The following is a 25,967-nucleotide window of genomic DNA, read 5'->3' on the forward strand; positions in this document are numbered from 1 at the left end:
ATCATTTGGGAGAAGTTTACAAAGAATGAGAACTATTCTTTGCATGTTATTTGAATTTTGGATATAATTGCTTGAGAATCCCTCTGGTGAATATTAACAAGATATCATTCATGTTCTGTTCAATTTCTGTTTCTGATACTAGCTCATTTAAGCAATCTATATAATGTCATAGTTGGAAGGGATCCTACAGATCTTATATAGTTCAATCTATATCTCAATAAAAATCTCTATATCATGCCTGCTCTAATTATTAGGTTTTTCATTACATCTAATCTAAATTTGCTTATTTTAAATTTTACCCATTTGGCCTAGTTCTGTTCAAAACACAATATATCCTATTCCCCCTCGGACCTGACAGACATCAAAGATAGTTGAAGATATCTTATGTAGTTCATCCCCTTTTGGACCTGCCCCTCCCTCAACTCTTCTACTCTCAACAATCCTAACTTCTTCAACTGATTCTCTTTTGTCATGAATCAATCAACAAGCATTTATTTTGTGTATGCTAAGCATCAGGCATAGGAGAAAGTCTCCCCCCCCCCAATCAAACAATCCCTACATGCAAGGAATTTACATTTAAACAGGGACATAAATACACATATACAGAAGAAAACAAAAATATTAAGAGAATAAATACAAGTAGTTAAATACAAGATAGTTTGGCATGTACTAGGGGAGAGGGTGGGATAATCAGGAAAGGCTTGATCTAGAAATGTGGTGCTTGAACTGAATCTAAAAGGAACAGAGGAAGGCCTTGAGAGGTTAGGGAACAGAGAAAAGGCCACCTGAACTGGATTGAAGAGGTATTGGGGAGTTGTCCTAGAAACTCTAGAAAAAGATTAGGACCAAGTTGTGAAGGGCTTTAAAAGCTAAACAGGAGTTGATATTTTTATCTTAGAAGGGAAAAGGAGTCGATTGAGTAGGGGAGTGGCATGGGACCATCTGAGATTGTGGTCAATCATTCTGGCAGTATTGTGTAGGAGAAAATTAGAGTGCTAAGAGACTTGAAGCAGTCTTCTGAAGACCAAGTGGTTAATTGGTCAAAATTGGAGGTCATAAGCTCTAAACTAAGGTGGTAGCTGTGGTAGCTGTGGAAACAGAAAAGGGGTAAGATGTAAAAAGTATTGTAAAAGTAGAAACAAGATTTGGCAACTGAAGAATGATGAGTCTAACATAATGCCAAGGTTATGAAGGGTGGCACTACCTTCAATTTGATATAGAGGAGTTTGGAAGAGGGGAGACTGTTGGGGAAAAGGAAATGAGCTCTGTTTTGGACATGATGAATGTGAGACATTCAGTTTGAAATGTTCAACAGAGAACTGATAGTAGGGTACTCAGAGATTAGACTGGGTCTGCATAGACTCATTAAGAGCTGATGAAGCCACTAAGAAGGAGAACGGGATTTAGGATAGAGAAGGAAGCAGCCAGGTTGGAGGAGAATCGGGAGTGTCACAAACACTCAGAGAAGACGGTCAGCAGTGTCAGATACAACAGGAAGGCAAAAAAGTATTAAGAACTTAACTATGTGCTGGGCATTGTCCTATGGAAAAATAAAATAAATAAAGAGTCCCTGTTTTCAAAGAGCTTATATTCTAATGGGGGAAAACAACATTTAACAGTTCAAAAGAGGGGTGGAACATGGAAGCAACTTATAGCAGAATAATTTCTGCTAAATGATGAGTGAGGAGCCAGAATGCATGCAAATGCTTGAAGAAAAAGAAGGCAGGAAATGGAAGAAAATGTGTAGAAAGTAATTTGGCTTTTGCTCCCCCCACCTTGCCCCCCAGGAATTTGGCTAACAATGGGATGAGAGATATAAAACATATTTAAACTGCTTTCTAAACTGGCTGGCCTAATTTACAGCCTATTCAAAAACTATCATTTTCCTTTTTTGATCATCTTTGCCAATCTGATAAATGTCAGGCAGAACCCAATAGATCATTTTGTATGGTTGTAAATAGCTTATATAATGAAAATTGTTTTATTTCCTGTGATGTCTTTCCCTAACCATAGTTGTAAAACAGTATCTTATTCCAGCCTCCTCTAATTTGTTTATATCATAAATCACATCATATTGTATCATATATCAAGGCCACATACCAATTTGGATCTTTGGATGTGAAATGTATTGTGGGATGCTGATCTGACATTAATTTTTTCCAAAAGGTTTTTCAACTTTCTTAACAGTCCTTAACACAGCAGTTGGGAGCCTTGGGTTTGTCAAACACTAGGCTAATATATAAAATTGTTGCTGGGTCTTGTATACTTGTTGTATATTTGTTTCATGTAAAGTATGGATGATTACTCTGCTTATTGCTAGGCCCCCTTCCTTCCCGTTCTCCACTTTATTTTTTCTTTAGAGTCTTAATATTTTGTTACTCCAGGTAAATTTAGCCATAATTTTGTCTATTTCTCTGAAGTACTCTTTTGTTTGGTGTACAGCACTGAAAGTCTATTTAATTCTCCCACCTGTAAAATGAAAAGCTGAGGTTGGATGGTATAGGGTCCCTTCCAGTTCAACATATAATTCTATGAAGGGTAAAATGTCATGTAGGGTTTATGACCAAATTTGAAAGAATTTTTTAAATCTACAGGGATCTACTTATAGGGATGCCTAAAGCAGTAGTCATAATTCTAGGTATCACTGCCAAAGTAAAGTGAAACTTCTAAAGACATGTATCACATAGACACACAAAAATGGCAGAAGGAAGAGCACAAAGTCAAAGACAAACACAAAAAACAGATTAACTCTGAAGTGGTAACCCTAAGAATAGCATCAGGAAGACAAAGTACCAAATGATCTATGGTTTCAAAACCCAATAAAGAACAACAAAATAGGCTTTAAAATGATTCAGAAGAAACAATGAGTGAGATTACCTCTTGGGGCAGCCTGTGTTAACAAATGACAGAAAGCAGAAGTACTCAATTACTAAAGATGCTACCACCATTACATCGATATGAGTATGATATTAAATCACTCCATTCTGGTAGGAAACTTATGCTGACTTTCTGCTTCCTAAATCAGATTAAGAAGTTATTTCAAACTCTCCTGACCATTCTATTTCTACTAAATCCAAATAGATACCACTGAAAAATGAAAAGCTAAAGACAGTATTCAGGAAGAGAGGGTGCTCTCAACAGTGTCAAATATAGCAGCAAGGAAGAGGACTGAAAAAAGGTCAGGGATTACAGAATCCTAATGAGCTCAAGGAGGCCTTACATACCATATCTTGTCCTATCTAGTGTCCTATCAAATAGGAATCTCTGTAAAGCATTGAGTTCTTTAGAGAGCAGGGCTTCTTAAACTTTTTCCACTTGTGACCTCTTTTTGCCAGAGAAATTTTTGTGTCCCCAGGTATATAGCTATATAAAATAGGTACAAATTTTCCACAACCCCCACACTCAGTTATGTGATATGGGGTCATGAACCACAGTTTAAGTAGCTTTGCTCAAGCTGTCAAATGAATCTACAACTTCACATTTAAAGAAGATTCTTAATTTCCCATTTCATTGACATCTTTCAAATCCTGGCCCGTAGTCTGCTCCTCAAAATTTCACTACATTTACTCTTTTTTGTGGTAGCAAAGGATTAGAAACTGTGACGGGTAATGATTGTACATGAATACAATGGAATATGATTGTACTTTAAGAAAGGATGAAAGGGATAGTCTTAGAAAACTTGGAAGACTGATGAAGAGTGAAGTGAGTAGAACCAGAACGATTTATACAGTAACATTAATATTGTAAAGATAATCAACTTTGAAACTGTCTAATACAATCATCAGCCATGAATCCAGAGAACTCATGATGAAAAATGCTGTCCAAATCCTAACAGATGATGAACTCAGGGTACAGATTGAGATATTTTGTTAAAAACATAGTAAATGTGGGGATTTGTTTTGTTCAACTATACATGTTTTTAACAAGATTCTCCCCCCGACACACACACCTCCAATTAGGGGAAGAGGAAGAAGAGAGGCAAGGAGATACTTTTACTGATGGAAAAAAGTTAATTTTTAAAATGTGTTTTATCCCTGTCTTTCTCCCCCTTTTTTCCTCCCCCCGCAACCCTTTTCTTTCTTTTAACACCAGTGGTCACAAAAGAGATAACCTTAATTCTGATCCTGTATCTTTGATCTGTCTAACCTCCCTGGCTCCAGAACCCTATCAATGCTTCTCTATTGTTTACCTTCAATCAATCCCTCTCTACTTGTTCTTTCTATCCTCCTATGAACATGTTCAAGTTTTTCCACTATATAAAAAATCCTTGAATTGATCTTTCTGTCCCACTCCAAGAGTCCCATCTTTCTCTCCCTCTTCATTTTAAAACACTCTTTCAACTATCATCTATATGTAGATGACTGAAAAACATGTCTAGTCTTGACCTTTCCACTGAGTTCCAAGACCCAAATTGATTTAGAGAACACACCATGGGAAGGAGTTAAATTCAAGTTTTCCTGACCTGGAAAGCTGGCTCTATATTCCCTATGACATGCTAAATATATTTTATCTGAAACAACTACATAACTACGTGTACACCATATTTTATTGTTTAAATTCTTAAAATTCCTCAGCACTGCATTTTAAAATTGGCTCAAAGGCAAATAATATACCAAATAGCTATCTAACATCAATATTTATTTGGAAAGCATGTATCTAAATGGCACTATTCAAAAAGGTAATCACATACCTTTTAATTTGCAGGCCTGTAATAGCTGTGTATAAAATAAGCAAAATGTAGGCAGTAGCAATTGAACTGGTATGCACTCAAACAGTTGCTTTGAGGCAGTATAATAGAGCATGAAATGAAAGAATCATGCAAACCTATGAGCAAAAACCTCCCCCAAACCAAAACCAACCAATCCATTCCTCCCCCCTCTCCCTCTCCCACTCCCTCTTCCCCCCACCCCCAAAAAAGGAAAAAAAAAAAAAAGGTTTTCCTGTGGGAATACAATCCTTTGGCTTTGAGAAGACCTACAGTTTTTATACATTCACCTGGTAGATCATGAAGACCAGAAATATTGTCATAGAAAGAAGCTCTCTGAATATTCTGAATCTCTAAGGCAGAGAAACAGCAAAAAACAGAAGGACAGAAGAGCAGATACATAAAACACTTTCGTTAGTACGCATAACATTTGAAATCACAAGTAAACTTTGAAACTGGGCTACAAAAATAACCAGGCCATAACAAATTCCATGCAAATATATATAGGATTTTCACATTTGGGCAGGGTTCTGTATGGAATAATTAAATCTGATCAATCTAAGATAGAGATGGGAACTGTGACATTCTTGATAGAGGGAACTCTTTACATAAAGAAGCTACCTCTACCAATCCAGGTCAGAACCTTCTTTATAGAGTTAACCAGAGCACTGAAAGGTTAAGTGACTTGCCCAGAGTCACACAGCCTGTATGTCAGAGGCAGAGCTTGAAGCCAAGTCTTTGGTGACTTCTAGACCAGCTTTCTTTTCACTCTCTTCACTGTTGCCTTTCTGACGAATCTGAGGGTGGCTAAATTTACTGGAAGGGATAGTAAGGGGGAAGAAAGTTGATTTCAGACTCTGTACATATACATATGATTGGTGTTCTTCCCCTTATAAGTGAGTGGTGTTGTATAGAGTCCCTCTATAAACACGATACTTTCAAATGAAGCAAAGTTATAGTAACTTAAGGAACTAATGACTGTAAAAATAGCTTATTTTATATCTATATACTGATAAATGTGTTCCTTTAATTATTTCAATGGGAATTTGTAAATGTTGGTGATAATATAGTAAAGTAATATATAATAAAGTAAAGTGAATTCAAAGAAAGTGCTACTGTACCATACTGTTAAAAACCTCCAAAGCAGTAGATATGAATTTTCCAATGAAACTGAGTAATTTTCAACCATCTACCAATCACAAAATTATTCATGAAAAATCTCATAAGTCACAGTATACTTTATGAAACAACTGTAATAAGAAATTTCTTGTTACAAGGACCTTAAGGGATAATAACCTGGATTAAGGGATAAAATCCTCAGCTCATGAAAAGAAATCTGTGTTCAAGAAGGAATCCCCTAAATTGTGTGTAAGAGTATATGAAAACACATATATTTATAGGCAAGGGGCACTATGTCTCTAGGGCAGGGCTGCCACCAATGAATTCTCCTTGTTTGACCTTCAGAAAAATCTGTAAAATCCAAATACAATCTTTGTTTTAGAAGAAAAGAAGGTTTTAAAGCTAGCTTACATGCTTTATACTCAATCTTAGCATATCTTTGTCAGGTAATTAAGTTTTCTTTAGAATTAGCTTACCTTCTTCCTTTGTATATTTAAGTGTGGTGCAAAGAGAAATCACGTAGCTTGCTAATTTTTATTTCTGTCAGAAAAAAACTCATCCATCCCAACTCACCTCTTTCTTCCCTGAGCTTGAGTCATTAAAAAGTTTTCCTAAGAAAAATTCTCCATCCTTCAAAAACTATCCGAATCTCAGACTTCAACTGAATTCATGCATACAAGCCAAATTGCTGCAACCAACACCACTTGCAACTGAGAATGTGATGGTCATGGCCAAGTCAGCTTCTTCGTGCTCAAAATTTCTTCATTTTTGACCATAGATGTTGATGCCTAAAACTGTGCCTTGCAAATATTAGATGCTCTGAAACTACTACTGCTTAAAGGCTTGACACTGCCAGTCAAAGTATGAGAGCATAGTGCTATAAAGACAAACAGGAAGGAGGTGGCCCAGGAAAGTTTGTCTCAAATTTTTTACATAAGAGCTTACTGACTTACAAGTCAGTTGTAAGATTTCAGAAGCAGTGATCATGTCATATTTCTTTGTATTCCCTTCAGGATCTTACAGAGTGGTTCAGTATAGGTTCTCAGTAAATACTTAAACTGAACTTGAGAACCTTTGATGAACCTAAAATAGCCTAAGAAAAAACAAATTAATGTCTCTGAAGTATATTTTCCTAGGAAAGTCAGAATAAGGAGTAGAATCTAGATCCTTTAAAATTACAGTTTGATGTTGGCAATAATTTCAAATGTATTTGTCTTTTCCTGAGAAAGAATGCTATACATAATAGAACACAACTAGGCATCAAAAGGATCAGTTTCCACCTGAATCTCATTATTTTAATTTCTTTCCATTCCCACTGTTAATATGGCTCAGATATCTTCCTTTTTTACCCCATCTTCTGCAAAAATAAGTATTTTTAAGGTTTCTTCCAGCTATAGAAATATTTGGAGAATTAGATAGGTCATCATCAAGAATACTAAACAGGCTTATTACATAATTCTTCAACCTCAATTCCAACAATCATTCTTCTTTACCCTACTTTGATCAAAATGGTCCAGCACATCTTAAACCTCCATCTCACAGTTATCCTACCCCTATGATGTTTAAACTCTAAAATTCTATATTCTCACAACCTTATTGCCTTCAATTTCTTTCTTTCTTTTTTTTTTTAGTGAGGCAATTGGGGTTAAGTGACTTGCCCAGGGTCACACAGCTAGTAAGTGTTAAGTGTCTGAGGCTGGATTTGAACTCAGGTCCTCCTGAATCCAGGGCCAGTGCTCTATCCACTGCGCCACCTAGCTGCCCCTGCCTTCAATTTCTAAACAAAAAATTTTACTCCCTCTTTTCTGTCTACCCTCTTTTCAGGATACTACTCTAGAGATCCTCCAGTTCTCACGCATCTTAAATTTCCCTGTCTAAAAATATAGAGGGATTATCCTATGTCACCTTCCCTTCAACTCATCTCAGCAAAGTTGTCTATACTGAATATATATCTATGTCCTCACTAGCTCACTATCTCCTTCCACCTCAAAACAGAAGTCATCACCCTTTCTCCTAAAAAAAACCCCTTCCCCATTACTCTCAAAGGTACCATCATTCTGCCAGACTCTCACTTCATCTGTCCAATCTACTGCCATATCTTGTTTCTGCCTTTACAAAATGTCTCATATACATTTTATTCTTTCTACTCATATAAATGACACCCTTGCTCGGGTGTTCATCACCTCAAGTCTAAACTACTGCAAAAGCCTTCTGGTAGGTCTTCCAGCTTCAAGTTTTTTCCCATTCCAAACCATCTTCAACTTAGCTTGACAAAGTAATTTTCCTAAAGTGAAACTCTATGTGCCCCCTTCAATTCAATAAACTCCAATAGCTCCCTTCCACCTCTAGGATCAAATATAAAATCTTCATTTGGCTTTTAAAGCCCTTCCATCACTGGCACCTTCCTACCTTTCCAATCTCCTTATATTTTACTCCATTTTACTTATATTTTGTTGCTATTCTTCAAACACAACATTCCATCTCCTTTCCCTCCATGCATGGAGCACATGGAGTTCTTCATCTGTGCCTCCCTGGCTTCCTTCAAGACTCAACTCAAAACACTTCAGGAAATCTTCGGTCCTCCCTACTACTAAAGGCTTTCCTCTAATTACCTTCCATTTATAATTTTTCGCATGGTTAGAGACCATGTTTTTGACTTTTACTGTATGCCTAGTGCTCATCACAGTAGTAAGAGTTCAATAAGTTCTTACTTTTCCACCACTCTACAAAAACTACTTTACTCAAAGGTAACCAACAGGTTCCTAATCACAAAATTGTAAGATGTTTCAAAAATTCTCTTCACCCTTTACTTCTCTGCAGCATGTGACAACATGGACCATCATAAGGTGGTCTGTATACTCACTTCTTCAATTTACAAAACCCAGATTCTCCAGGTCCACCTCTTAACACTCTAATAACTTTGCTAAGTGTTTATGGAAGTGAGTTGGGGGTTTAAACAGAGGAGCATCTGGTAAATCTGACGGATTATCTCTTCAAGTTGATAAAATTAAAATGTGTGAAGTGGTTCAAATAGTGCCTTTCAAGGAAGATGGGCTTTAAAAATACCCTATTCTATTTTATCTCTATTCGCTCTGATATTTTAATTAGATGAGAATACTTCTTAATCAAGAGACTCAGACTAAGTATGGAAAGTTTTTGAGAGGCACTGGATGAAGTAAAATGAAAGTCCTGATTATAATAGACTTTCCATCTTCCTATCTTGCTAAACTGTGCCCTCTCACTGATTAGCAAGTAGCAGCATGTACATCTTCAGGAGCAAAGGTCAGAATGGACTTACGTCACTCAGCAAAGAGACCATAAATAAGGGGCATTTCTTATATATCCCATTATGGAAAAAAGACTTCCAGCAACCAATAGCTATGTCACTAACCCCTCCGCCATAGGTGTTCTCTGGGCTTGCTCCCACACTCTCCTGTACTTTGTACAAACCTTCGGGAGACTGTGGTACAGATATTTTGGGGAAATTGTTCTTGATAGACTACCTTAGTAAATACCCCTTTCTAAAAGTTACTTAAGGCTGGCTGACAATGGCTCAACTGATAATCTTGATGGGGGGAAGCATACTGGTAAGGGGTCTAGCCAACAGCATAAGACAAAGTCAATCCTGACTCTTCAGTGGTGATCCTGGAACTCTTAAAATCTACATTATCAACTTAACTGGGAAGGCACAAAGAGAATGGGGGAATTATTATCCTTGTCAGAAGGGTTTTCCCTCCCTAGCTATAGGCAACAGGGAAATGGGAAGGAGAGGAAAAGAAGACAATTCTTTCAACAAATGTCCATTCCCTCTAATGACAGCAGTGGAAGGCCCACTGCTTGAGGACCAGACAAATTCCTTGCCATCCTCTCAGTAAAGTGGTAGGACACATATCAGTCTCCTTCATGATATTCTATAGTCCCTTTAATATCAAGCTAATGAGGGGACATACCAAATTGATTAGTACCTCGCATAATCACCCGCCTTTTCAACTCTATCTCTTTTTCCTTATCCCTTAAGTTCAGTCCTCAAGATTCTTCTCTTCCCTCTATCCCTCAGCAAACCTGATCACTTGCATGGCTGGATCACCTCTACACATTGATATTTCTTGCTTTGACCTTGCTTCATTTGTTTCATTTCCAACGGCCTATAGTACACCTCTACTTGGATGTCCCATTGGACCTTCCAACTCAACATACGCAAACCTTGACTCTCATTTTAGAAATCTTTCACTTTTTTTCCTTATCTCAAGTCATATCAATTTTAAACATAACATCTCTTATATCCACCTCATTATTACTGAAATTCCCCTGTCACCACCCTAGCTCATTACAGTAGTTTTTCCACTTGTACTTACTCTCCATCCTTCACATACATTCCTTATACATAGGTCACATAATAATATTTCAAGTAACTCCTTACTGCCTACCAACTGAAGTTCATAATCCTCTCCCTAGGAACCAAAACTCTCTAAAAACCTGGTTCTACCCTAGATATCATTTAGTCCATTTCATTCATTCTGAAAAGAGATAACTGAAACCCATAGAGCTTAAGTGACTTGACCAAGGACACACAGGTGGTAAGAAGCTGAGTCAAAATTTAAACCTAGGTCCTATCACTCCAAATCCAATCTTTCCATTCGAACCTGGAGCCTATCCAAACATGCATTTTGATTTCCCATCTTTATTCCTGCTCTGCCTGGGATGAGTAAGTTCACATATTCTCCTGTCGACATCCTCAAGACTTGATTCACCAAATGTCAGCTTCATGATGATTCTCCCTGATCACTTCAGGCCTAAGTTTTCATTCCCTTAACTATTATCAAATATACGCCTTTATTCTATGTTTTGTTCATTGTATTTGTTTTGTCTTACAAAACTATGTAACCTGGACAAAGATACATATAGGTAGCAGAGAAATGGACCTGTAATTTCACTGGTATAAGGACATCCTGGGTAAAGAAAAATCTTCTAACAATACAAGTTAGCAACTTTTCTGAAGCTTAAGCCTTTGAGAATTATCTAGAAGATAAACTTTTTCAACTTGTGACCCCTTTTTGCCTGAGAAATTTTTACATGACCCCAGATACATAGGTATACAAAAAAATACAAATCAAACATTTACTGCCAATTTTTTCGTGACCGTGTCAGGACTTAACCTCATATGGGGTCATGACCTACAGTTTAGGAAGCTTTGGTCTAGAACACTGAGCTGACTTACCCAGGCTCCTATGTATGTCAGAGGTAAGACTTAATAAACCCAAATGTTCTTGGCTTCTAAGACAGATTTATCTACTAGGCCACAGAACCTCTTGCAAGAGATATGCAACAAACACTCCTTGCTGAATGACTGACCATTTTACTCCTCTACTCCTAAACATGTTTACCTTAGTGTAAATGCCACTGCTTCTACATAGATTGTCCACTACCTCCTAAGTCAGACCTGAAGCCATTTTTCAGTAGGAGATAGAACTTTTTCATAGAACCTGGGAATGAAACTGATGTTAAGTTCAAAGCAAGAAAGCTCCACAGTTCTCACATGACCCTAGAGATTGAATTCACTTAAGAATACCATGTGCTACTCAGTAACAACAAACCAATTTTCATTTAAAGCCTGAGAATACTGAAGCTTCTATTTTAATTATTGGAAACCAATCTCTTCTCCTTGATTCTTTGGAATTGGAGCTTAGCTCCATAATCACTCTCATACCCATGTAGGCCTAGGTACTCTTAAACAAGTACCCATACCCAGGTCACGTGTTTCACATATACATTCCAAAAGACATCTTATCCTGCTCTTGAAAGCATTAGTTCCACTGGGCAGCAGGCACTCATCCACAAAACCACACAGGTTTTCTATTGCTCTCTTTTCTTTCCCGTACTTTTTCATTTGCTACATGTACCTATTTCTGCTTCCTCACAGTTGTATTTTCTCTTGTCTTGTTATTCCTTGGCATCTGAGAAGGGATCTGGAAAGATTTCAGGGCTCTCAGAAAACAAGACTGAGACAAAGCTAGGGGCAGGGCAGGGCAGATACAGTCAAAATAAAGGCCTGAATAAAAAGCAGATAAAGGATTGTTCCAGGAGTTCCACCACAAAGAGCAAGAGAATTCAGAGGCAATGAAAAGAAGTGAATGGAAGGCTTTGAGTAGCAGGGATGGTATAGTATAGGTCAATTTCTTTTTACTTGTACTTTTGTCAGGGTGGACTACATTAGGATGAGCTACTGAATCACAAAAATAACTGCACTCAGTTTTGAAAACAAATGAAATAAATCTGCAGCAGAGATTTTCAAGAACAAAAGTAGAGCAAGGGTAGAAACAAAAGAAACAGGTGCAGATATAGGGCATTTACTGGTTGCTTTGCCAGTCACTGTGCATGCCTGTACCAACCAGGTGCTTAGAGGATATAGCTTCAGGTAGTCTCTCTCATCAATCTTCTAATACTGCAAAATCTGAAAGGGGACAGATCTAAGGGAAAAGACTTGTGAATGAATAGGGAGTATTTTTCTCTCTTTGTGTGCTAATGTAGATTATGTAGATAATGTAGTAAGGGTCATTCTTTGCAGTTGTTTATGACTCTGGGCCCAGGAATTGATTGGACTAGATTTCTAAGGTCCATTTCAGCTCTTATCCTATTACTTTAAGCATCTAGTTTTCTCCTGCAACACTTCCCACAATTCATCCTCACCAGAAAACCAGGTATATGCTCAATTTGCTCAATTTTTAATTTTTTCAGCTGAATTATCCTTAAGATGGACAAATTCCGTTGAAAAGGCAGCCCTGCTCTAGGGAAAAAAGCAGCTTCTACTTATAGCTATATAAAAGCAGACTATGAGATAAAGTAAAGTTTTAATAATTCCAGTTAGGTCAATTAAAAGTACTAGATCATAAACCAAAGGACAAGAAAAACAGTATGCATTTCTTACCATCTTTCCAAAGTTCTGCAACAAATCTGTCAGATGACTGGTGTAAAAGGGTAGCTACATTGTCATTCAGAGGATCCATGTTCTTCATCAGCCACTCATCAGCCTTATAGTCCACCTGTTTTTGGAAAGAAGTAGGGCTGGTTAAATGAAATAAATAATTTTAAGGCTAAAAATAGAAGAAATGGGCTAAATGGAATTCTAGCATGATTTAATCATCAATTAGATGATTTTCATTCTGCTTCACCCCAAAAAGATGGTTTCTAATTTTTTACTGAAGTAAAAACATTTGATACAACACAAATTTTAGAAAATCTAATTATAACATAACTCTTACCTTTCCTGCATAATGAATAATACAAAAATCTGCCTTGTCTTTCAGTTGCCGTGGTTTTTGGAACTTGGAGTGTGTGCCTTGCTCTTGAACCAGTTTTTCCACAAAGGTCTTGTCAGTAGCTTTAGGGAACCAGCACTCTTCATCCAAAAGAGCCAATACACCAGGGGGATTAGCCTGAAAAGAAGCCACAAGCATTGACAACATTTTACATCCATCTTGAATACTGTAAATAATTCCTTTAGTGATAACAACTATCGCACTGTACTTTCCCATTAAGTACACAGAACAGCTTCTCTAAGGTGTAGAGCCTGGTAATAGCATTATTATACATTAGAAGTTAACAGGAAGGTTCTCCTTTGGCTAAAATGGAAGTTTAAATCTGCATTACTGGAACAGGGATGGGGACTAGACCTGACCTGTGATTTCACTGATACTGGGAACTTCTCCCCAGGGAGCAAGCTCCTTTATCATGAATCTTATAGACTTAGAAGGTTGCAAAGAGAAATAATAAATTAAGTGACTAGCCCAGAATCACACAACCAGCACATGCCAGAGGCACTACCATACCTGTCTCCCAGATGTGTCATCTTGGGCATTATCAACCAGTGGTCAAATCTTTCCAAATTCCAAAACATTTCTTACATCTGACCCATTCTCTCTACTCACACATCTATCTCTTTAGTTCAGGTCCTTATTCCGTCTTATCTAACTTATTGCAATAGCTCCCCTATTTGTTCTCCCCCGCCTTGAGTCTTACAAGAAACCTAACATTGTTGCCAAAGATTTTTGTTGTTATGGTGTCTACTACTTAACCTCAAGGACTTTGTCTATGGGGTTTTCTTGGCAAAGATACTGGAGTGGTTTGCCATTTCCTTCTTCAGTGGAGAAAAATGAGGCTAATAGAGGTTAAATGACTTGCCCAAGGCCACACAGCTACTGACTAAGGCTGGATTTTAACTCAGATCTTCCTGATTCTAGGCCCAGTGCTCTATCCACTGCACCACCCAATAGTCCTGCTGATAAAAATGTCCCTCTATACACAGAACTCCTCTATTAGTTTGTTGGGTAGAGGTGGGGGGGGCGGCAACGAGGGTTAAATGACTTGTCTAGGGTCACACAGCTGCTAAGTGTCAAGTGTGTGAGGCCGAATTTGAACTCAGGTCCTCCTGAATCCAGGGCTGGTGCTTCTTTATCCACTGCACCACTTAGCTACCCCCACTATTAGCTTTTAAAGCCCATCACAGCTTGGCCCCAACCTAACTTTCCAGCCTCATTATTACTCCTCTTATACTTGGCAACTCAGCCAAGTAGTAGGACTATCCCTCACATGTTCTGGGTCCCACCTCCATGCCTTTGTTTTGGCTGTCCCCTGTGCCTGCAATGAACTCTCTTTCTTACCTTCCCATCACCAAATCTCTTTTCCTCCTTCAAGATACAGCTTAAGCATCACTTTTTAGATAAAGCCTTTCTTAACTATCTCCAACTTAGAGACCCCCTTCCAGGACTACCTTGTATTTAATAACTTTGTGGTTCTCTTTATTCATATACCTATAAATGTATATGTAAGTACTTGCATAAAGAATATGTATGTATGTACTTAATGCCATCCCCCTTTTGAGCAGGGATTTTCACTCATTGTATCTGTGTGCTTTTACTTGGTATTAGGTAGGCAGTTAATAAATGTTTGTTGGTTGATTAAAGCAGGACTTGAATGAAGAAACTGGGTCGTTCTGGCTCTGGCTTTCTATCCACTACCTCTCATTTAAGCTATGCATCAGCATAATACTTCAAATTACAGCTAGGTTCCATTAGAGCTTATAACCTGCAGAGGTATTATTCAAATCCACAATACATATTTTCATTGGGCTGGAACCAACTACAAATTTCACAGAATAAAGCTTTCTGTTATGGGCCTATAGCACCCCAGAAGTTCTCTGGGGCACATCAAAGAACCTTCTCCTTGAGAAACTAGACCAGAGGACAGACACGCCTAGAGAGATAAGTGGAACCAGATCTGACTGAGTCTAGTCTCCCTCACTAAAGGACCATCATCCCCATCAGTCCTCTATAAAAGTACCTGCCAGTCTCCTGCTTGAGGAGACTGGTATATCAGAGCCACCTCTGTGCCATGCCTTTCTCCCCATGAGAAGTCCAAGGATTTCTTTCATGGTTTCCCTTCCCCTGCCCTAAATAAACTACTATGTTATTTAATTGCTTTTGTGTGCAAGAGGATATAATTCTTTAAAGAGGAATTCCTAAGGACCCCAAACCCCTATCCCCTTCCCTAACCCCCTACCCCATTTTCCCATGACATTTCAATAATGCAGATTCGAATGCATGTGACCACTTCAGGGGACTCCTTATTAACAGGTGTAAATGAAGGTGTGATGTGTGATGGAGAAAATCTTAAAGACAGTGGAATCAGAAGGTTATGTGAGACTGGGCATGGTCATTTAGCTTCTATGACTTGCAGTTTTTTACTCTATGAGAGGTTCCTTGAATTCATTAATAGTTCTAAATCCCCTCCCCCCCCCAATCCTGTGAAAACCTCCCTACATTCTACTCACCTGTCAAAGCAGGCAAGGGGGATAGCTCTACTAAGAGGTTGGGAATGAGGTCTAGAGGTGGTGGGGAGGTGACCATAATTCTGGAGTGGGAGTAAAGTAGCCTAAGCAAATGGCCCATCTGTTTTCCTTTTCAAATTCTAAAAGCTCCCCCCCCCCCCTTTTCTGCCCTTTTAAAAGAAAGTTTCCAGGAAGAGTGAATGGAGTCTTCTGGTAAATGATAGAATCAAATAAGGATTCATCAACATTACAGAGGAAAAACTGTAATAGAAGGGTCTAGAACACAAGTTCTTGAGTCTTTTTTCTGTCATGGTCTCCTAATCAGAATAATGTTATAAAATAAAATGCACAGAATTACAAAAGAAACTTATATTTCAATACAGTAATAAAAATATTTTTTTAAAAGATCAGCTACCCTGGGTTAGGGACCTCTGGCTTAGGGTAAATATGCTACCAAAAAAAAATATGCTTGATGACTAATTAATCAAGTTATCAGGAAAGTATCAGGAGATATCTGAAGAACAGTGGACATAGTTCTAAAAGGTCATTAGATTTAATTAGACAACTAGATTTGTTTATACAGAAGTATCTTTTTGGTTTCTGATTATGCTAATTGTCAATTAGAGACCATTATAAAAAGTTTTATCATAAGAAGATATAACGCTGTCCTAAGGAAACAGTACTGTTTAGGAACCTCCAGTTTATCCAAGGCATATCCAAGAGAGCTAACAAAAGCTATGTGGCAAAGGAATATTAAAAACCAACATACGTTTATCAAGTATAGGTCATGTTCTGGAGTAGATAGGTATTAATGGATCAATTTGGTAGGATGTCTCTAGTGCAGGGGATGAGCCTGGTTCTGTATAGAACTAAGAATGGTTTTTACATTTTAAAAACAATAAAGCTTCATGTTAAAATGTAAAAACCATTCTTAGCTCATGGGCTATGCCAAAAGGGTACCACAAAGCCTGCTATTTACGTACACCTGCTCCAGTGAAGTGCACTCCTTGAACCCATGCTGCTCAACATTTTATGGTCTACACTCCACTCCCCTAATGCCACCCCCTACTCTGTGCTCCTTGAAGGCAAGTCCATATCAATGACTTGATTAGCTACATATTTATTAATTACAAAGATGACAGGAAAAAGGTAAGAAATTTTAAGGAAAAGGAGGATCAAGACAACATGTTCTAGGAAAATCTGAGAAGAACAAATAAATGTGAAAGAAATGTGAAAACAAAAATTCTGAGAAGAGGTCTATATATGATACCAGAATAACAAAGGAATCCATCACACAAAAAGGTTAAGAATCTGTTATAATTTACTAAGAGCTGTGAAATAAACTAAGGCTGTTAAGTATTATTCATTAAACTGATATATTGTGATCAGAACACCAAAACAACATTGTGCAGAGACAGCAATATTGTTTGATGAAGAACTGTGAATGACTTGACTATATCTATAGTCCAAGACAATCCCAAAGGACTATCTACTTCCAAAGAAAGAACTGATATTGACTGAACATATGCTAGACTGAGGCATGCTATTTTTCACTTTCTTTCGTTTTTTTCTTTTATTCAAGCTTTCCTGTACAAAATGACTAATATGGCAATGTTTTACTTAATTGCCCATGTATAACCCATATCTGATTGCTTACCGCCTCATGGAGGGTGGAGGGAAGGGGCAGAAAGAGGGATAAAACTCAAAACTCAAAACTATGAATTAAAATGTTTATAATTTTTAAATAAAAGTCAATACACCTTGGAGTGAGAGTTCAAGTGTAAAGTGTGTTGCTTTACTATAATCACTTTTTTTTCCAATAGCTTAAGAAAGGTTAAGGCTGCTAAAGACTAACCTCTCAAAAAGCAGTTACTGTACTGTATTTTATTAAGCGTCCCTCTGACACCCTGTAATGCCAAGCCCCAATTATTTTTTCTGCTTTGAGAATTGCCTGTTGCCGGGAGCAGCTAGGTGGCACAATGGATAAAGTACTGTTCCTGGATTCAGGAGGACCTGAGTTCAAATTCGGCCTCAGACACTTGACACTAGCAGTGTGAACCTGGGCAAGTCACTAAACCCTCATTGCCCCAGCGGGCTGGGAGGGGAGGGGAAAAGAATTGCCTATTGTCTGTTTCACATCAAAGAAAAAAGTTAAATTAGAAGTGACTATTCACCACCAGCAGGAGAGAAGGGAGAAAGATCAAGTCAGCACTCTCTTCAACACCATTGCCTTCCTTGGGTCAGAGCTGTTTGATCAGAATACAGACCTTAAATATACACCAAATTACCTTTTCTTCACAAAATTATCTTTTAAAAAAAATTCAATACTTGCAACATATCAATGGTTTTGAAATACTGAATAACCATTGGAGATTCAGAATCTCCTTCCTAGAGACTTTTAATTGGAAAGAGTTTTTTCATCTCTAATGGTTTGGGTATAATTATGCTTGAAGGTATGGAAGAGGACTAACAGACTTGGGAAAGGGGGAAGGGGGAGCAGGCAGATACATTAGTCCTTTTCTTTCATAGCATTTCAAATATACAGAGAGACTGGTTAATTGGGAGCTAGGAATAATTTCTTGAACATGTGGGAACTTGAATATTTTCTGACAATCACTCAGAGGGGCAGCCTGGGATCATGGGTGGAAAGCCTGCTTAGGAGTCAGAAAGTCCATATGATTTAAGTCCCACCTCTGACCCGTCCTTTCTAGGTGACACCTGAACAAATACTTAATTGCCACAGACAATTTTCTAAGAACATAAGTTGCTGCATAAATGCTGATCTAAATGTATACAAGGAGTTTCTTGATAAAGTGATATATAATAAAAAATAGAATTCTTCCAATAAAAGAAATTTTGCCCACATTCTAAAGTATTAAGTATACAATAAATAGAAAGGACTCATTGTGACATGCCTAATAAACTGAATTTGGTAAAAGAACTCTTGACTATCAAATACTGAATGCTACTACATTTGTGAAATTTAAACTAATTGAATTTCTAGATATTTCTGGAAATGGAAAAAAAATAAGGTAAGATTATGAGAAGTTGCCTGCCAATTTAACTGGCTGAAGCCATTAACACTATAAATATAGTCCAGAATCCCATTTTCTGAGCCATGATGCTTCTGAATGTGAAAGTATATATAAAACTAGGTAAAAATGAGTATTCTTACTGGTCGTTCTATTAAATCAATGCAGGGCTGCAGATCTAATCCAAAATCAATGAAATTCCATTCAATGCCTTCCCGTTGGTATTCTTCTTGCTCGAGGACAAACATGGTATGATTGAACAATTGCTGTAGTTTCTCATTGGTATAGTTGATGCAGAGTTGTTCGAAGGAATTCAACTGTAAAAGTGATGAAGAAAGAATGAGGTTCCAAAAAGCCATTTTCCAAAAATAGAAATATGCATAACAAGAGGAAAGACCAAGTAACTAAGATCAATGTTAAATCATAAAAAAGTAGAAAATAGACGTTTTTGTCTTTCACAATTATGGGTGAGTGAGGAACTTCTAACAAGACAGGATAAAAGAAATTATAGAATCATAGATTCAGAGTTAAAAGGGACTGAAAAAAAGGTCACCTAATCCATCTCTCTCCATTAATATCTCTAGGGGTCGTTTTCCTCAAGTGAGTTGCCAAAGGTCACATTAGTAACTGATTGCCAGAGAAGGGATTTGAACTCGGTTTCTTCATTTGTAGAAAGAAGAAGTGAATCTAAATTCACTTGACCTTGGCCTAAGATTCCTTTCAGCTCTCAGATCTATGATCTGACAGATCATGGATATTTGAAAGAATTTTGAATAAAAAAAATCAATGCTTCTAGAATTAGAGGAAAATAGATTTAAGAAAAAAATTAATCAAATAAAGTATGACAATCCAAATTTATAATGAAAAATTAATTTAAAAAGCAACTCTAAGATATTACCTCATATCGATCAAATTATCATATTAGGTAAAAAGAGAAACAAAGGCAAAGTAAGGAGAGAGCAGCTAGGTGGCACAGTGGATAAAGTACCAGCCCTGGATTCAGGAAGACCTGAGTTCAAATTCTACCTCAGACACTTGGCACTGACTAGTTGTGTGACCTTGGGCAAGTCAGTTGGCCCCATTCAGAGGGTTGAGCTGTGAATTAGCCAGATTATCCAGGAAGATAATTTCAAATTAAGCAAGACAATAATTTAGCTCTTATTACAGGGATTATACTTCCATGAGATTAATGAGAGCAAAAAAAGATGCATGTTATCAATATTATCCTTTACTCCTCACTATTCATCTCCTAATCTATCCAATTAATTACTAAATCTTATCATTTTTACTTGCATAACATCTCTCACATTCAAGTCCTTCTTTCTACTAATACTGATACCTTCTGTACTCCCCCCTCTCCCTACCTTACAGGCCCTTATCACTTTTCTCTGACTCAAAACTCTCCCCTTTCCATTTCTATTAAAATATTCACTTTAGGGGGCAGCTAGGTAGCACAGTGGATAGAGTGCCAGCCTTGGATTCAGGAGGACCTGAGTTCAAATCTGACTTCAGACCCTTGACACTTACTAGCTGTGTGACCCTGGGCAAGTCACTTAACCCCAATTGCCTTACCAAAAAAAAAAGAATTTACTTTAAGTGTAAATCTGACTCCCCTACTAACTGGATCCTAGTAGCTTCTAGTAGGGGCAATAGCCCCTGGGATAAAATGTTAACTTCTAAACCCTTTCACAATCTATATTTCCAGTATCAATGGATGCTACGCCCCTGCAAAAGCCAAAATTATCTCTGTTCCCCAAACATGATGTAACATCTTCCAATTCACCATAGGGTGAAACATAGGGAGTGACAGAATGATAGTTATAGTCAGAAGAATATAAAAATGGAACACTTATGGGTAACTAAGATCCAACGTATTGAGAGCAGACCTAGCATGGGCAGCCCAATAGTTCAAAGTCAATGTTAGCATGAAATGAAGTACTGATTGGTTCCTAAACAAAAGGCATCAATAAAAATAATTTAAACATTTTGAAATACCTCAAAAATTTCAAATCCAGCTATATCCAGAATCCCAATGAAAGATGCTCCTTGACGTTTGGTCCTATCCAGGGCTTTATTAATGCGATGAACAAGCCAGCGAAAAAGACGTTCATAGGTAGCTTTTGCCAGTGCTTCTACAGCAAAATCAGCCTGAAAATCAAAATGCATCAAGCATTTAATCTGAGAACTTTCAAATGAGCAGTAATAAGTGATTTAAAAATTAAAGAGATTTAAAAAACCCTAAAAACAAAACCATAAACCCTTGACTGATGATATGCCCATAAATAGCTTCATCACAGAAAAAAATGAAGTTCAGTTTGGTAGAAGAGGCAGTACAATTTGATGAAAAAAGTGCTAAATTTGGAGTGAAAGGACCGTGTTCATATTCCGACAAATCTTGTAACGTTTCTGGGCCTTGTTTGTTTCCTCTTGTATAAAAAAGGTAGGCAGACTAGATTTCTCAAGTCCCTTCAAGCTGCATTTATAAATCTGACTAAAGGTGTTTCTTGAATTAGTATATTTGTGTAGGAAATTATCACAAATAACTGAAAACATCAATAACTGACAACTACTTTGAGGACACAACTATGTCCCAATAAGTAAGGAAGCTCTGTGGGAAAGGGTGCTTTTGTTGGGTACAAATAAGTCCTGTCAGTAGGAGCATTCAAGTGTCATCTCTGGAGTTCCTTGTAGCTTTTTACTACCAAGAATCACAGCACACAGCTGGCTGGTTCTTCCTCAGCTGAGTCACGTTCAAAATGTCTCTTTCTTGGTGGTTGCACCAACCACTCTGGACAAGGATTAACACACCCTACTCTTGTTGGTACATCATCTTAAGATGAACAGGGTTTTTTTTAAAAAAACATGTCAGGAAGTGGATCACTCAAAGAAAATACAGAAGAAATTATTTCTAAACTTACTTGTTCCTTGGTTTGGGCTTTCTGGACATAATCTCTGCCAACCTTGATCCGAGGAGTAAGGATGGCACGAGTGAATTCCATTACATTCATCCCCAAGAGATGACAGAGTTTCTGTGCAACTGAAATTTTAACAAGATTTAATCTTTAAAAATACTGTAAGCAAAAAATAAATTAATTTTAAAAAATAAAAAATGATTTATCCACTAACCTATCAACTAGGTGCTTAGTGGCAACCATGTAAAAGTTTTATTATCTTTATGAAGCAATAGTGCCAAAAAAGAAAACACTGAAACAACCACAAAGTGACACCCCTCACTTTTGGCAGACCAAGCAAAATAAGGATGGCAATTTTCACAAGCACAGAATAAGACAGGTGTGGTTAGACAAGAAGATGTGTGATGTGAGTCAATACTTGGGAAGGTAAAAATGAGTAAAGAATGTCTAGCGAGGGCTAGACAAAAAACTGAAGTACATCTCTCGCTACCCTCCCCTAACCAGTTACCAAGAATGTTAGAGATGATTGATTTCTGGAAAACACCTGGACAGGCAGATCCAAGAAAAACAGGTAGGGGAGGAAAAGATCATAAATATAGGCAAGAACCAAGAAACATGAGGAAAAAAAGAGACAAAACAGAAGTCATATCTAAATAGTATTTTGGTATGAAACATTATCTAATACGTGTTCTTTTTTTTTTTTAAATTTTTTTTTTTTAGTGAGGCAGTTGGGGTTAAGTGACTTGCCCAGGGTCACACAGCTAGTAAGTGTCAAGTGTCTGAGGCCAGATTTGAACTCAGGTACTCCTGAACCCAGGGCCGGTGCTCTATCCACTGCGCACCTAGCTGCCCCAATACGTGTTCTTCTAATGAACTTTGTACTGAGAAATAAAAGATCCTAGATTTTTCAAAGTTCTGTCAAGTCTTCAATCCTGAAAGGACTTCAAAGTATAGGCCCAGTAAACAGATTTAGATGGAATAGCTTAGCAACCTTTTAAGTTGTTCATCATGGGAGGGCTAGGACAAAGTATGGTTCTGATGAAATCACACTAAGACATATTTTATATTTTGTTGCTGTTCAGACATATTTTTATTTGTGTCTGACTCTTCATGACCCCATACTGGAGTGTTTGCCATTTCCTTCTCCAGGTCATTTTTACAGAAGAGGGTGAAGTAACTTGCCCAGGATCACACAGCTAGTAAGTGTCTGATGCCAGATTTGAACCCAGGGAGATGAGTCTTCCTGACTTCAGGCCTTGCACTGTGCCACCTACCAAGTGATAATCCCATAAATTTTGGGGACTGCTAAGACTGACATAAGAAGTATAATTTATGTAAATACAGGTAGTAATGAAGACCAGCAGCTCCCTACCTAGGAAGACCTACCTCTGACACATACTAGCTGTTTGAACCCTGGGCAGCCATTCAACTTCTTAGCACTCTTGGCAACTCTAAAAAGATTTTAAGTTCCACAAAAGGTACTGATTTTCATTGGGAGAAGGAATGGCCTGATCCTAGAGTCCCTTATCACAGGTTGAATCCTTATCACTAAAAGTTTTATGTGTCAAACTACCATTCCAAATTAAAATTCAACAAACGACAGTTATATCCAGTCATGCTTTTCCTTCTTTTCAAACAGCCTAAATTTATTTTAAAATGTAAAAGCCATTCTTAGAGTACAGGCCATACAAAAACAAGCAGAGACCAGTTTACTCACCCCTGTTTAGAGATATGAAGAGTTGGCCTATCTTCCTTAGTCTCATTTTTTTGAGACTAAGCATTCCTGATTCCTTCATTATTTGCTTGCTTAATAGTTAATTAATAACATTAAATCTCTTAGTTCTCAACTCTTCTTTAGGAACTGTTTTCAGAGCCTATAAAGCACTAGGCAGTATTTTGCCGCTCCACTGAATCAAAGGTGGATTTTTAAAATTGTGGGTTTTTTTGAACTCATAAATATTTCCTTTATTTTTTTTCAACAGCAATTTTTTAAAAGTAGTAACATTCTTTCCACTAAGTTAACACTGGAAATGCAAGTCCTAGATATAACCCAAGGTACTCTTTGCCTTTACTAATGTAAGTAATAGACAGACCAAATCTCCACAGAATTTGCTGAAAAAAATCCAATGCTGATTATTTTGGTTCTAAGACATATCATCTGTTAGCTTTTTCTACAGTCAGTATTTGCAAATCCACTGAATGATGAACACAAATCGTTATTTTGCCCACTTAGTTATTATCATAGTGTTGGAGGGGCCTCCAGAATCACCCATCTGAAACAGAAATCCCCTTTACATTTCCAAGTTAACTACTGAGCCTCTGCTTAAGATTTCTAATGAAAAGAATTCACCATCTCCTAAAATATCCCATTCCACTTTTGCATACCCCTATCCAGAAGTTAAAATTGTTTTTTTAAAGGTAAGAAACAGGGGAATCTCATATTCTCTATACCCCTCCAGTCAACTGTGTTGGGCTGCAACATCCTTTTAGAATTTAAACTCATCTGTAAAATCTTAAAGAACACAATGATAAAACAACATAAGCATTATTACTTCATAAAATGGGGAGAAACAGCCCACAAAAAAAGTTAAAAAAAAGAATGACAAGAGTCTAAGCAGTCATCCCAAAGGCACTATTGCAAGAACAAGATGAAAAGTGTCAAGGTGTTTATGAGAAATACTTTATTATCAAAAACAATGGTGGGGACAGCTAGGTGGCATAGTGGATAAAGCACTAGCCTTAGATTCAGGAGGACTTGAGTTCAAATCCAGCCTCAGACACTTGACACCTACTAGCTGTGTGACCCTGGGCAAGTCACATAACCTTCATTGCTCCGCATAAAAAAAAAAAAAGACAATGGTGCCACCACCTTTGGACTATCAATAGAGGATCCAGGTATGTTGCTTTAGTAAGTGGAAATGTCATTGAAGAAGAATCAAGGGAAGTAGTTATAAAAGGATACACGGAAGAATTTCCCTCTGTGGACTCCACAAATGTCCTTAACTCTAGGCCAGTAAGTTTACCTTAGATTTCTGCCAATGGCCAGGCATGGAGTCAGAAAGACTCATCTTCCTGAGTTCAAATCTGGTGTCAGGCACTTACTAACTGTGTGACCCTAGGAAAGTCACTTAACCCTATCTGCCTCAGTTCCTCATCTGTAAAATGAGCTGAAGAAGAAGATAGACTTCTCCAGTATCTTTGTTACCCCATTTGGGGTTTTCTTGGCAGAGTCAGACACAAGTATAATGACAAAACAACATTTCTAAAAGGAAGCAGTGATCACAAAGAGCTAATATGGCTTCAACAAGACTTCTAGATGAGAGAATGTCACACTTTATCTAGATTTGAACAAAGTTTAACACATTATTCTTGTGGTAAAGTTAGAGAGGTAGGCTAGCTAGCTAAATGGCTATACAAGAAAATGGATTTGGAAATTGGCTGTGTACCCCCGGACCATTAACGGTTCCATGTCAGCTAGGTTGTCCATAAAGTATTACAAGAAAGAAAGCCTTCTTTGATTTCACATTTTTATCACTGACATGGAAAAACACTGGCATGTTTATCAGAACTGTAGATGACACAAACTGAGAGATAGCTTGTACAATGGATTCCAAGGTAATAAATATCTTGATAGGTCACAATACTGGGCTAAAATAAAGGAAAAATTAGGCTATTATGCTTGAGGAGGAAAAAAAGTACACAAATACAAAACAAATTCAAAAATGGAGACTGTGGCTAGACAGCAATTCACCTGAAAAAGATGTGGGGGTTTTAGTAAACTGCAAGCTCAATTTGAGTAAAAAGAATGATATGGGAACCAATAAAGCAACTGAAATCATGGGCTACCTCGATAGGCATAACTTCCAGAATGTGGAATCATGTGCTTGAAACACATCTAGAATATTGTGTTCAGTTCTAACCACCACAGTCTAGGAAGGAGACTGATAAGTATCACACATGTTGGCAGCAGTGAAGGGCCTTGTGATCATGCCATATAAGGATAGCTTGACAGAACCAGGGATGGTTGGCTTAGACAAGAGAAGACTTGAGGGGAATACAAGAGCTGTTCTTAAGTCCTAGAAGGCTTGTTGATATGTAGAAGAGAATTAGACATGCTCAGCCTGGCTCCAGAAAACAGAACCTGAAGCAATGGAGAAATTTCAAAGGTGTATATTTAGCTTTGAAACAAATGAAGCTTCTTAACAATTAGCTGGATGTGCTTTCATCATAAATGATATGTTCCCACACACATTGGAGGCAGTCACTGTTATTCAAATATGAGTTGCACTAGAGGGCCCCTAAAATCCCTTCCTGCTTTGAGTCTATGTGAGATGCTCAATAATTCTGAAGTAAATTCTAGTAATAATTATTTAATA

General features: G+C 37.5%; 1 protein-coding gene across 1 annotated transcript in view; it reads right to left on the bottom strand.

Annotated features, from left to right (window-relative positions):
* Positions 1–25,967, bottom strand: part of MYH10 (myosin heavy chain 10) — a 157,070-nt gene that overhangs the window by 53,707 nt on the left and 77,396 nt on the right. The window contains 6 exon segments of the mRNA XM_044000022.1: positions 4,996–5,058; positions 12,750–12,864; positions 13,084–13,257; positions 18,823–18,996; positions 20,675–20,827; positions 21,598–21,716. Coding sequence (XP_043855957.1) covers positions 4,996–5,058; positions 12,750–12,864; positions 13,084–13,257; positions 18,823–18,996; positions 20,675–20,827; positions 21,598–21,716 — 798 coding nt within the window.

This window comes from Dromiciops gliroides, chromosome 4, assembly GCF_019393635.1.
Source record: "Dromiciops gliroides isolate mDroGli1 chromosome 4, mDroGli1.pri, whole genome shotgun sequence".
In the NCBI taxonomy this organism is placed as follows: Eukaryota; Metazoa; Chordata; class Mammalia; order Microbiotheria; family Microbiotheriidae; genus Dromiciops; species Dromiciops gliroides.